The 15,036-nt window shown below is 29.3% G+C and overlaps 1 protein-coding gene across 1 annotated transcript in view; it reads right to left on the bottom strand.

Annotated features, from left to right (window-relative positions):
• Nucleotides 1-15,036, bottom strand: part of LOC127287746 (chondroitin sulfate N-acetylgalactosaminyltransferase 1) — a 57,665-nt gene that overhangs the window by 10,231 nt on the left and 32,398 nt on the right. Inside the window, exons 3-4 of the mRNA XM_051314841.1 lie at nucleotides 11,385-11,434; nucleotides 5,570-5,718 (exon numbers count right to left, since the gene is read on the bottom strand). Of these exons, the coding sequence (XP_051170798.1) occupies nucleotides 5,570-5,718; nucleotides 11,385-11,419 (184 nt within the window). The 5' untranslated portion in view covers nucleotides 11,420-11,434. The remainder of the gene's footprint in view (nucleotides 1-5,569; nucleotides 5,719-11,384; nucleotides 11,435-15,036) is intronic.

Raw genomic sequence — 15,036 nt, 5'->3', positions numbered from 1 at the left:
TCTTACGCTCGATTTCATGTCTTCGATGCTTTAGCTACTACTATATTTTCAGTCTAAGTTACCAGTATACCCTTTATAAAGGGTTTCGCAGCAGTAGAAGGAGGATATAGGTGTACTCTTACTCGAATAATAGGAAAGTTTCTTAGAGAAACTTCACCCTTGAGTTGAATTGTCTAACGCTATTTTTCCCGGTTCCTGCACAAAGGGTGCGGAAAAAGAAAGAAGAACAAAAAAAGAAAGTCTAGGAAACAGTTGGAAACCAATAGCACTTTTTAGCAAATCTCACCAAGGTTTATCTTTCTCAATGAACGAAAATTTCTCTAGTCATTAGTAAAGGTAAAAGTAGAACATTTTTTAAATTCCTCAGGATATAACAAAATAAATTGATAGTTAATTTAATTTTTTTTTCAGGTAAACAGAATCTCATCTCAAACTAGATTCGTGTGTAGTTACAAAAAACTTCTTGGGTGAACTTCTGAGCTAATGTTGTTGTATTAATTCACTACCATCTAAATCCAATGATGGTCTTCAGAGTGCTGTAATTTTGGCGGTAGTGCTTCTATATCGAATGTACACCAAATATTTCTTGGGTGAATTTCTGAGCTATTGTCTGTCATTGATTTGACTAGAAAAACATCTAAATCAGTTTTAAACTGTACTTTTTTTCGATTCAAAATTTTTAAATAGTTTACTTTTTCTTTGAATTAATTGACAATATTAAAATTAAAAAAATTTTGATTCTAGATAATTTTAACATCGACGAATAGAAAGTAGAGATTTTTTTCTAAACTCTCGGAAACAAGTAGTATGTGGAATTTTTTTTTATTTTTTTCATTTAAGCTTGTTATTATATAAAGCACGTACAACATGAAACAGATAATTATAATTTTCCTTGTAAAGTTCTCCTTGTACGCTAATTAAATTTTCATTACGTGGCATATGCTGAATACGAAGAGTCTTCATTCGGGAATTATTCAGGCCTCTATCCTGTTTATTTACAGATTTAACTTTTAATGAGTTTTAAAAAAAAACTTGTAATTTTTATTATTACGTTTTTTTTTGCCGTTAATACGCGCATTTCAATAAATATTTGATAATGTTTGGTAAAATAAATCTCAAAAATTGATATAGGTTCAACTAAAGCAATATCCTGTATAATTGCCGCTAGATGTGATGTACCGCAACGAAATTGCAAACTTTCGAGACGACGATCGCTTCCCTACCAGTGATTTCAGAATATTGAAACTTCAGTTTATCAACAGCCAATCCGAATCGAAAGATAAATTATGCAAGTGACCTGGAAAATATTTTTCTGGTTTCAGGAATTATATATAGAAATGTTTGAAAACAAAATTGCTTTAATAAAGAGAAAAAAATTTATGCCTTGATTAAATAAATAATTAATTAAAAGAAGAATTATTAAATTATAATTATATAAAAAATTTGTATACTACGGTTGAATAATGAATAAAAGGGAAATTACCCTTTGATCATCATTCACTATTTATTATTATCGTCTGAACGAACAAAATAAATTGAAATTTAAAATGCAGAAATAATTAATGCTAATCAAGTTATTAAAAAATTTATAATAATCAATATTACAAATTAATGTTTAAATGAAAAATTTCTTTAAATTATTATTAACGTTTAAAGAGACAAATAAAAATAAAAAAAGAATTTTAACAAAGCATAATAATATTAGCCAAGCTACATCAAATTTCTCCTATGTTAAATTTCAGATATCGATTTTCGATATTGGGCAACATCCTTTGTATGTGTGGAAGAATTGACATTCCTGCATTATTGAGACGGCAAACGATATGGACATTCAATATTGGCATCGAATCTTAAAAAATACATCTCATAGTGAGTACTTTTTGGATTTATAACATATCAATCAAGTAAGATCTAATAAAATAAAGTTCAAAAATTAATTACTATGTATAAATTGTGATATTAATTATTATACTTATTTTCATAGGATTTTAATTGATCTTAATGATAGATTTTGAATTTTAAAAAATTAATACTTTTTTTCCAATCAGTTTTGTATAAGAAAGATATAAAATATCCGGTAAAAAAATTTTTAAGAGTAAATGTGGATTGATTCACATCAATTGAACGATTTCAATTTCCGGTTTGCTTTGGTGTCGACGACAGGAGCCGGAAATCTCATGAGAGGAAAGCAATGGCACGAGAAGGTAAAATTTGTTCACTTTCCTTGGAATGGGAAAATGTTGCCTTTGTTGTTTATCGAAACAGGACGAGCCATAGTAATGTTTTTCCTTGCCTTTTTTGTATTATTTATTTTGTGTTTTTTTTTACATTTTTTTTTTAAATGCGTTTATTCATCAACGTGAAAGCACAAAAAATTCCTGTAGTCACTGACTAATTTGAAAATTCCCTGCAGCCCCATTGAAAATTTACGTCGTTTACATTCGATTGGATACTCTGTCTTTCTCTCACGATGAAACGCGTTGGCGAAAACATTTTTTATTTTATTTTTTCTAATTTATAGAAAAAACAACTATACAAAATAAAAAAAAATTTCAATATACACACTACCGCAACAAAATGTGTTTTATGAAAAATAAAAATAAATACTTTATTTTAATTGCATTCAAAAGATTTAAAAATTTTAAGAATTCTTGGGTGAACTTCTGAGCTATTGTAATTTCATATTATTAATTTAGATATTTAACAAAAAATTGTTTGTTAATAAAAAGTGGAAACAAAAGTTTCCCTCTAAGTGCATTACTTGGTAAGTTATTAATTAATATTCGCTTTTTACTCTCTTCCCTTCTTGGATAAACTTCTGAGATATTGTATTTAATTATTATAAAAACTGACTTTTATCGTGATCACTTTACAGTAACAATAAATTTAAAAAAAAATAAAATACGTTAAAATCTATCAGCATTTTTTTATTTAAAATTTTTTTTATTAAACACATAGTTCTTGAAATTTATGAATTTTTTCTAATAATAGTAATTAAATATATTTATTAACAACTTTCTCTAAAAAAATTTACTTTAAGTATATTCATATTTATCAAGATATTACGAATTTGCCGAGAGAATTTTTGAAATAGAGGAAAATATTTTATTGCTACTTATGACATGGGTTATGAATTTCAAGCAGCTACTTTACAAGTTACAAGAGAAACTCATATCGGAGAAACTGAGTGGATAAAATATTTTCAAACCAAAGCAATTTAATGTAAATATTTTTATTTATTTTAAATAAAATTGAATTAGAGTTTCTGTTGTATTATAGTTAAACAAACCATTTTATAATTTTTTTTTAAATAAAAATTTTATTATTAAATAAACTTCTGTTCTATTGTGATTAAAATATTTCAAAATATTCATTTGCATTTAATTTTTAATAGTACGAACATTCATAAAGTAAGCATCATTATTTTCTCATCAATATTTTTTCATATTTGTGAGAACAACAGCATAAATAAAAAAAAAAAAAACGTTAATTGAAGAGAAAGAGAAGAAATATGTTGAGCTGCAATATTACGTTCCAAGCTTAATACAAGCAGATCATAAATTCAGAGAGCACATTTGGAATCTCATAATGAAAACGAGAGACAAGACGATCTCGCTTTTTTTATTTGCTCAACTCTAATATCACTACAATGAATAGCTCCCTAATCAACTTTTATCGTCACTTGACAATTTAATACAAAACAGAAAATTTAACTGGTAACACACTAATAAAATAATTGAATTATTTATTTTTTCTCGCGAAAATAATTTGCTTCTACTCATGAATTTATATTAATTATTGTTAATGGGAAAAATAAGTAGATTTAGAAATAAAATGAATAAAAGAAAAATTTAAAAAAAATAAAAATGAAAATAAAGAATTTTAAAAAAATGTACTCGTTTTAAAATGAGAAAAGAGGAGATAAAAAAAAATGTGAAAAATGGAAGCGTATAATTGCAATGAACCTCGTCTATTCAGATAGTGCATATATTTTCTCATCTGCATGCATTCAAAAATATGTACAAATTAAACGTAAAGAGTAGTTGGTTGGTGCAAAACATTAATTAAACTCTCGAGTTAAATAATATGGTCCTGATCCTTGGTCATTTATCTTAGCGGGAGTTCCGCAGTGCCCGTACTACCACCTAGTTATATCAGTTATAGTTACTTGTGAAGATAACCAACACCGGATTAAGCAATTAAGGATCCAAGACAATCGATCATGCTGTTAGAAACATAACTGCTTCTCGACGCTTTCTTAGAATACAAAAATATTACTAAGGTTACTGTCAACTATTGTGATATTAATGGAAATCTTTTAAATTTATTATTATTATTATCAAAGGAGTAATAAAAATATCTAAATCTTTATCGAGTGAGTTTGCCTCTATTAATATTGTTTATTGACTAAAACTTCTTGGGCGAACTTCTGAGCTATTGTGATTATTATTTTTTTTAATAAACTGCAAATTTTATTTTATTAAACTTTACTTTTTACTCCATATTCTTTTTGGGAGAAAATGTAGCATTTTTATATTTTTAAAAACATTTATTATACGAAATAGAAATAACAAATTTCATGTTACGTAAAAACATTCTAATAAATAATTCAGTACATCAAATATTTAATTCCCCTTGAAATCTTGTTTATTTGTCGCATAATCCAATCATAAATCTGACATTCAAACTTTTCATATAATTGGAAAAAATGTCTTTCTTGAGATCCAATCCACTTACGAGATGTAGAATAATTTAAACCAAGAACAATCTTTTATTTCCTTTCATTGGATTTATTAGATAAATAAAATTATTATTCACATACACCAAAATTTGCTACCGTTATTTAAAAATATGATTTACTATTAATTAACCTATTATTAATCGTATTAAGAGAAATAGAAATAAATTATTTTAACAAAATATCATTTAGAAGAAAGTTTTCACATAAAGAAACGAATTTGTAATAAAACTAGAAAATAATAGAAGCAAAATTATGACGTCGACAATTATACGAGACCCTCTCTCTCTCTCATGAGATCTTGTTGCGGAGCTACTTAACGTCACTGTTTACTTCCGTTCTGTCGTCTCGACTAGGGTGTCACAATTTATGAGACGACCCTGCGAAACGGCGGCATCCTAGAAAAGCTTGGATTTCCTGTGAATCCTGAAATTCAAGTCCCAGCTGTGTCAGCTGTTTTCGTAAAGCTGGAAGAGTTCCAACTAAATTTTCAGAATCGGCTCGAGACCATAAGCCTGACGCCCACTTGGGTCGGTGTTAATACAGTTTTTTTATCCCCCAGAACATTTGACACCTTTCTTACGATGTGACGACAAAAAAACTTTCAGGTGTAAAGTTTATTTTACGATTTTTTTCAAACTTTAACACTACTAAAGTAGAATTATTTTACGAGAAGTTTAAAATAGATTCATTAAAAGAAAGTTTAATTATACGGTGATAATTTTTTTTTTTTATTAACAAAAATGTAATTTAAATATTGAAACAAAAAAGAATACCTGCACTTTTGAAAATTCTTTTTTAATTTAATTAAGAATTGTAATTTTAACTTACCAGCAGTGTCAATGAGGTCCGTGTCGAGATTATTGAAGCCACAGCGACTGAGGAAGAGGAGTGACAGCAATGAGAGCGAACAGACAAGGACCAGCAGCCTCGACAACAGTCGAACTCCCAGCACGCGCAACATTATGTCCCTGCGTCGCCTGCAATCAGAGAACATGTGCCCTTCTGGGTAAACACGATCACATTTACATAGAAAGTACATTGTTGTCTTATAATCTTACAATTGCAACCAATTACATCGAGAACAAAAATTCTTGGGTGAAGTTCTGAGCTATTGTATTTAATCAATTGACTAAAAGATTATGGTAAAATGTGACTCAAGTCTGCAGTCATTTTTCGAAGTGCTGTAATTTTGTTTGGTAGTGCTTCTTTATCGAGTGTACTCCAAAATATTTTTTGGTGAACATCTGAGCTAATATTTATAGATTGTAAAATTCTGACTCATTGTTAAAATCGAGTGTAGTTTTAAAATTTTCTTAGGTGAATTTCTGAGCTATTGTGTTTAATCGATTGACTAAAAGATTATGGTAAAATGTGACTCAAATCTGCTGTCATTTTGCAGAGTGCTGTAATTTTGTTTGGAAGTGCTTCTTTATCGAGTGTACTCCAAAATATTTTTTGGTGAACATCTGAGCTAATATTTATAGATTGTAAAATTCTGACTCATTGTTAAAATCGAGTGTAGTTTTAAAATTTTCTTAGGTTAATTTCTGAGCTATTGTGTTTAATTAAAATAAGTAGATTGGAAATTACGATTCGTTGCTAAAATCAATTGTACTTCCAAAATATTTTTTTGGTGAACATCTGAGCTAACGGTTTTAATTAATATTTATAAATTAAAAAATTACTACGCATTGCTAACATCGAGTTTACTTTTAAAGTTTTCTTGGATGAATTTCTGAGCTATTGTGTTTAATTAATATTAATAATTTACCCATTTAATAAAAACTAACGCAAATTGTGATCAATCAGATTTAATGTAATTTTCTCTATTAAAGTCGTTAACATCACCAGCAAATTATAACATAAATGAAATTTTTTATTTTTGAAAGTATTTCTACTAGTTTTCTTTATTTCACTGCACATATATATATACTTTTAGATGTAATAATGTTTGGCAAGGATACAGTGTGTGTAGGACAGATCTAAAAGACACTTGATGGCACATGACAAAATAGGATTTCTCAAGTACCTAATGCACTTCCATCCATGAAGAGACATGAGAATTGAATCTACAGTCTTGAGAATGTAGCTCGCGTTCCAAGAGAGCAATGACCGATAGCGAAAGAGGATAGAGAAGTTAGTTAGCTACTGTACATAGATCGTGGTCTGTGAAGTGAAGCTCATCAGAATGGATTCCTTACAAGATCAGGGCCAAAAGCACGTGATCCAGCATGCTACTAGAAGACTTCAGACGGAATGATTGATTTAGATGGTGAGGACCACTTTTGGCTTCTAGCCAATCTTTCTCATCGTCCTGTTGTTTGTTTTCAACCTAAGGAAAGGTAAATCTCAAACATACAAAATTTAAAGAAATATATATATAAGTAATTTATATAAATTCAAAGTAATTGCTCTCAATTGATTTGAAATGATTTTTGAAAATGTTCCAATAAGTGTAGTTAAAAATAACTTTTAATTGAATATATATATATCGTTACTGCTGAATACTCTTTTGAAAAAGTTTCAATTGGCAGCTGCCAATTACCCTATAGAGTGCAATCGATCGAATGTGAAAAATTCCAAGAAAATTGAAACGGAAGTGAGTTGAGAAAAGTAAAGAAACCAGGCAGTAGTAGAGAGAAGAAAATAAAAAGCAACGGATGGAGGGGTAGAATGAGAAGAAAAAGAAAAATATCTTGACCTGAGGGAAAAGGAATGGTGGATGGAGGTTGGGAGGATTCAAAAGGCCGAAGCGGATCGGAGATAAACACCCTCGGGAAATCGTCTGGACACGCTTGAACTCCAGGTTGATAACGGGCATCATTTCTGAAAATTGCCGTCACACCTGTAGACACACAACACTCTTATACAATGCCACTGAATTCTGATGCAAGTAATACTATAAGCTTCAAGAAAAACTTGAAGCTTTTAAGATATCTATAGTTGTTCATTGAATTTTAAAGATCACTATATTATATGTGACATAATAACAGTATATATTATGAATTAGACTAATTGCTTAAATATATTTAAAAATATATTTTTTGATATTTCTACCTAATTTTAGTAGTAAAGAATCTTTATCTACTTGAACGTTTATGTGACTGAGACAAGAGTAGATATATGCATTCGCTTGAATGAATAATTCATTATATCCGGCGCACATATTCAAAGGGTGCAACGATCTTTAGACAAGTCGTTACGCTCGATTTCACAAAATTCTGCCCACAATCGTTGAAATGGTACTCATCGATTGAAATATGTTTCCATAAATTAGGAAATATTTCGGTAAATTTGAAACATAAAATTTTAGTGTTGTAAAAGTTCTTAATGTTAATTTTGTACTTTTAATTTTCTTTCAATTTTATAAGATTATTTCATGAATATTCTCTTTATCTAACAATAAAAATTGAAGTTTAAAATAAAATATTAACATTGTAAACAGTAAAATGGATGCTATCCATTCTAAGAGTAATATGGACGGTAAATTTTGAGAAAGTGGTCAAGTAGCCGACCTCAGAGGAAAACAAGAAGAGCGAATGTGGGAAATAATTCTTCCAAGGAAAACAAGAAACAGTTTGTTGAATAGTTAGTGAATAGTAGATTTAGTGGTTTGTTTTAGTATTTTATAAAATGTAAATTTTACTTCTTTTTTCATTTTAATTTTTTTCCAAGTGTTTTTAAATCAAGATCAATTCTATAACCACCATAACAGCATCTGCTTAACAATATTAATGTACACACATTTTGACAGTCATGAAATTAATAGTCCTCAAGGTGGATTCTAAGCCAGTAATAATTGTGTAATTGCCCCAATTACTCTGCATAATTGCCAGATTTACATATCAAACGTTAGCCTCTCTGAATTGTATACTGAGGTTATCGAGGCTAATTCGAAGTAGAGTCATAAGTCATTTTCTTAGTTGTTGATATACACCCAACCTGGTAAACAATATTCATTAAACAAAAGTATTGTAATTGACGCTCACACATGTTTTGACGTTTTGTTTTAAATATCTGACATTAGATATTGGATGTCGATCTACATTGATGACAGATCCATTTAAAAATGTTATGTAAATCTCATACATATTGGGACTTCAAAGCTGATGCAGTTTTTTTTTTTGAGATTCAAATCGAATTTTCAAAAATTGGCAAACGACTCACGTAGGAAACGCCATGACACGTTTGAAGCCGCCAGAAGGATATGAAAAAGTTGGAGTACAGGTGTGCACACGTGCTTTTACGTGCAGTTCTCTAAGATCGAAAGCATCACGTTTCGCATATGTTATATAAAAACTGTAGGAGACATTGGACTACCAAAACCCACCTGCTGTCATCTGCAAACCACCCACAGAATCCCGTCTGTCTCACATCTTTCACAAGAACATTTTGACAACACATGGGGTGTACAATCAAGGCAAAATCATATTTACAAAAATTTTATCATAATTTTCTTCATTCTTATAAAATATTATTAACTATATATCTTTTTTTCTACATGAAACCAAAAATAATTTACAAAATGTCTTCAAGTAATTTAACACATTGGCAGCCAATATCGTCTTTGGAGATAATGTTCTTTCTGGAATTCAGCCCAGAGAGAAATCGACATTCTTTATAATCGATAACAGATTACACATTGAAAACAACATGAAACATCTACTACTCAATAAAACAGAGGGGTAAATATATATCGAAAGCACGTAAAGCTGTCTTCGTAAATTTTCTACCTCGAGAATTCTCCAAAACAAGTAAAAGGAAGAAGAGAGCAAAAGAGAGTAACGTGCCGAAATGTCATGTCGTTTCTACTAGGGCGATTAAGTACTTAAGTAGATACTCTCTACCTGTACGAAATTGTCGTCGTAACTTGATTGTTGACTTGCTTCCCCATCTAGAGAACGGAAATTAACAACAAAAAGGAATTTTCTCTAGTCATCTAATTACAACAGCAATTTGCATTGAAATGAATTTAAGCTCCATTCCTATTTAAATGACTATCCAATTACTTAATTTCCCGAAAAATTCTTTCTACTTTTACAGTATTGTACTTTTTCAAACAATATAAGCGTAAAAAAAATAAGCGGAAAATTTTTCTTCAACTATTTTATAAATGAAATAAAAAAAAATTAGATTTTAAAAAAAAAACGCAATTAGATAATCGTTGTCGTAAAAGTGGGGCACGAAACTTGAGAGAAGATGACGCGCAGTAAAAGTGAGATAAAAAGGAGAAATGACTCAAAAAAAAAGGAAGGATACATATAGCTTAAGAAGTGAGAAACGAGCCTCGACATAAAGTATTAAGGTGCTATTTTGAGCAAACCTTCCTCTTATAAAATACCCCAAGTGTAATGCTCTTTGCGCTGTATATGGAATGGGAATACCCTCTTCCTTTTGCTACTACTCTCACTCCTATCTTGGCTCACTTTACAAATACCGTCGAGTCCTGGGGTCGTGTCACGCTTTCGTGCTTTCTACCCCGTGAGAATCCCTGCTTTCTGTCGTCGAGTTCCCTTGGTGAATGAACTTCTCAAGAAGTATGCCAAAAGAAAAAAAACAATTGGTCATCATCTGAAATATTTTATAGTTAAACAAATTAGATAAACAATATTAGTTTCCTTACAGCTTAGTTTTTGAAACATCTGATCCTAATCATAATCATAAATCTCCCATAGACGTTCTACAAATATCTAAAACATCAAAACCTGTCAGATGTCATCATATGATTTCAAACGAATATCCGAACTTTCAAAAGTCAACTGATAAATAACAATTTTCACATTGTAAATAGAATATTGTATACTGCTATGAACAGTCAAAAACATAACTGACAATTTATTGCGAACTTTAAAAACTCTGACAATCAATTCAGCAATTTAACTAAACTCCGAAAATTTTCGACGTAATTCTCGTTGGTGCTTTTCCTTTGTACAACTTGGTGGCAAATCGCATTTACTCGTTCTCGCGTGAGTCCTAGAATTCACCGAGTTTCGAAATCGCTAATGAAGGTAAACCTAGGTGCGACTGCAAACTGCCAACGTTCTTCACTGTTTACACTGCACCTTCGTTAACTTTTCAACTGGACTTTAGTGCAATAATTTTTTCCTACTAATTACATTTTAAAAGAGAAATTATTTTCCCAAACAACGAATAATTAACAATTCTCATCTTATTTATTTTTTCTTATCAGTTGTGAATTTTAATAAAAAAATCTTTTATAGATTTTTTTATACTTCTATTTTATTTGCCTGTTACCTAATTCATTGAATGCTTTATATTTTATCACAACAGTTTCTTAAAAGAAATATAAAAACATGATATATTCCTTTAACAAAAAAAAAAAAGAGGAAAAGTAAAAGGCTTCTATTTTACGTAAAAAGCTTTTACAAATGCAAAGCACACGTAATAAGTTTGTGAGCACAAAAGTCTTTGTGGATGTTTAAGCGTCTTAGAACTTTTCTTGGGGTAAAGGAAAAAGAAGGTATAGAAAATCACGGAAGAAATGAAAGTGTCACTAAAGTCAACCATCAACTTTTCACCAGAATTTTAATATTCCCTCACCTAACGTGCATTATTAAAAGAAAAATAACTTCTAAAATTAAATTCTATGAGATGATTGTGGTCAAAACTGTTGTATGCTTACTTGGCAATACTTGAAAAGACCATGCTTGTGGACATAAGGATAATTTGAACCTGAAACACAAATAATACGTAAATAAAATAAAAACATCCTATAGATAAAATGAAAAATAAAAAAAAGAATTTTTTTTAGATAAAATTTTTCTAAAATACTATTTAGACTTGTTAAGGAAAGAAAAAAAAATTAAACCGTACTTTTTTTTGGAAAAACACAACTAAACGAAATGAATATATACTCATCTCCCTAAAGACCAATGTCGTGCCAAGAAACTCTCAGAAAAGAATAAAGAGGATTTTAAATAATTCAGTTTTGTATATGGTGAAATACAGTGTGGTTAGAGTTTTGAACTCGAATGGACCGCAGATGAAAAATGTCGCCAAAGGGGGTTACGCGGTAGCTTTCTCCTGATAAACGTTTAAAAAGCGAGAAAAGTCACTCGGGGGTTTTATGAGCTTGCCAGTTTCGTGCTGCACGCCAGCACTTTAATTGCGTTTCTTACTACTAGTCTACGAAGTTCAAACGAACATCAACACACACATTTTCTGCTAGATATATACTATATAGTGTTCTAAAATACCACGTTACAAGTTTTAACGCTCTGTCGCTTCTCCTCTTTATACGACAGTTGTTATTATCTTCATTATCAAACAGAATATTCCACATTGGTATTGTATTCATTATATTTATGTAAGAAGAACAAAATGATAAATAATTCTTTATAGATTCCAAATAATATTATGACTCATTACTAAAATTGAGTGTACGTTTTAAAATTTTCTTGGTTGTACTTCTCAGCTATTGTGTTTAACTGATTGATTAAAAGATGATGGTAGAATGTGACTCAAGTCTGCAGTCATTTTTCGAAGTGCTGTAATTTTGTTTGGTAGTGCTTCTTTATCGAGTGTACTCCAAAATATTTTTTGGTGAACATCTGAGCTAATATTTATAGATTGTAAAATTCTGACTATTTGTTAAAATCGAGTGTACTATTAAAATTTTCTTGGGTGAATTTCTGAGCTACTGTGTTTAATCGATTGACTAAAAGATTATGGTAAAATGTGACTCAAGTCTGCAGTCATTTTTCGAAGTGCTGTAATTTTGTTTGGTAGTGCCTCTTTATTGAGTGTACTCCAAAATATTTTTTGGTGAACATCTGAGCTAATATTTATAGATTGTAAAATTCTGACTCATTGTTAAAATCGAGTGTACTTTTAAAATTTTCTTGGTTGAACTTCTGAGCTATTGTGTTTAATCGATTGACTAAAAGATTATGGTAAAATGTGACTCAAATCTGCTGTCATTTTGCAGAGTGCTGTAATTTTGTTTGGTAGTGCTTCTTTATCGAGTGTACTCCAAAATATTTTTTGGTGAACATCTGAGCTAATATTTATAGATTGTAAAATTCTGACTCCTTGTTAAAATCGAGTGTACTTTTAAAATTTTCTTAGGTGAATTTCTGAGCTATTGTGTTTAATTAAAATAAGTAGATTGGAAATTACGATTCGTTGCTAAAATCAATTGTACTTCCAAAATATTCTTTGGTGAAAATCTGAGCTAACGGTTTTAATTAATATTTATAAATTGAAAAATTACTACTCATTGTTAAAATCGAGTGTACTTTTAAAATTTTCTTGGGTGAACTTCTGAGCTATCGTGTTTAATTAATCCTCCTTTAATTTCTTCTTTATTTTTTCAATAACTTCGATGTGTTTGGCATAATATTTCCTTATTGAATTTAATAACAGAATATCCATTTCCCAAATGAAACATTCTAACTTCTCTAAACTTTTCTAACCAGGTGAACGAAAATTATCCTTATCCTTGAGTCCTTTTTCGAATTTATATAGCCGAGTCTCCACTGAGACAGTTGAAATATTAATTGAATTTTGTCTGGCTGGTGCGGTTTTCTTTGCTAATGCTTCAATTTTTTAGATCCTGAAGTTTTTAAAAAATTTGCCAACGAAGAGCAAATTCATTATAAAAATTCTTGTGGTCATAGCTAACTAAAAATGCCGTTAGTAATCATAGTGATTATTTAAAAAAAAACATTTATACCTATCACTGAAGTTTAATTCCTGAATTTATTTAGTAAATAAATTCCTCAACAATACCACGAATAATACTCAACGATATTATAATATTTTCCTCCATGATCATGACAAATATTTTTTTTAAATAATTCATGAATAAACATGAATGTCCTTTAATGTAAATGGATGTACAATACCGTATGTCACGTATCAATTAAAAAAAAAAAAATATTGTGGATACCTTTTGTTTTGGTAAATTTCCGCTGTCAGCTTTTTCAGGATAGTAAATCCTGTGAAAGTGATTTTTTACGCTGAAAATAAGCTATCGTATTTTTTTTTTAAATCGTAAATTATATTTTATGTGCTTGTATTGTTTATGCCTTCGCCATTGGAATTTCTTTATAGGAGTTATAAGACACAATGTTTGACATTTCACATAAAAAAGAAAATGTAATTAAACTCACTAGTTGTTGTAAAGTTTTTTGTGATATAAAACATTTCTTATAAGCTTATGTGATATCGTTAAAATGTGTAAACTAATATTTTTAAAGCTAAACAAAATTCTGAATGTTTATCCACTCAGAAGAGAATTTTATCATGATTTGTTATTTTTTCGATATCACAGCAATGAAACATACCATGAAGCGTGTTTTGGCTAAAATCACTGCGGCTTGTTATCCCAGTTGAACAGTTGTATGAGAGCTAGAAACTTTATAGATGGATTTATGAGGGAAAATCCTTGTATCTATTGTGTCAAACACAGAATATTTTGTTTTTTTTTAATTTTTACTTTAATACATCGAATTCTCATTTATCAATAACTAGAAAAACATTCTACAGATAGTTTATTAATTTTATTGGAAATTTTTATTTATTTTCTATTGAATTTGCAAGAAAAAAAAAAATAATTTATTAAATTATTTTCTTTTCTCATAAAATAAACTACAATAGTCATATTAAAACTATTAAAATAACTGCCAAGAGTGAAGTTTGTTGAATTTTCACTCACATATTAGAAAAGTTTATCCGTTAGCTGTGAAACTTCCTAAATGTATTCCACAAAATGTTTCGCCCATTGAAATTAAATATTCTCAGATTTAATTTGTTGAATTTAATTAGTTGATCCTGTTTTCAAAACTAAAACTTCTTATAAATTTTCATCTTTTGGAAAAATATTGCTTTTTTAAAGGATTTGCAAACTTATTTCTCACGCACAAAAAATAAGTGAATCTAAAAATTTTCCTTTCTAATTTATTTAATTTAACAGTTCTTTTTTTTGTATTTTCGTAGCTGAGATCTGATAAAAAAAAGAATACAAACATATATAAAAATAAAAATATTAAAAAAATAACAAAGAATCGATTAATAATAAAATAATAAAAATGAAATTTATTTTTTATTGGAGTACAATATGGCACGAACCGAAGTTTCATTTATCAGAGAACAACAAAGAGTGCACTCGTCGTATGACATGTCTGTTTCATATTTCATAACTCATTTCTATAACAGAAACTGTGTTTGTATCTTGAGTTACTTAGATTTTTTCTATTATTAACCAACTCGCGTGACGTGAAATTCCCAGGGGTTTTAGCACGTTATACAGAGACATGTAATTCGACATAAGA

The sequence above is a fragment of the Leptopilina boulardi genome, unplaced genomic scaffold (assembly GCF_019393585.1).
Source record: "Leptopilina boulardi isolate dan_hultmark-lab unplaced genomic scaffold, ZJU_Lbou_2.1 LbouV2_372, whole genome shotgun sequence".
NCBI lineage: Eukaryota > Metazoa > Arthropoda > Insecta > Hymenoptera > Figitidae > Leptopilina > Leptopilina boulardi.
Note: the sequence above shows the minus strand (reverse complement) of the source record. Positions and strands in the feature narration are given on the sequence as shown.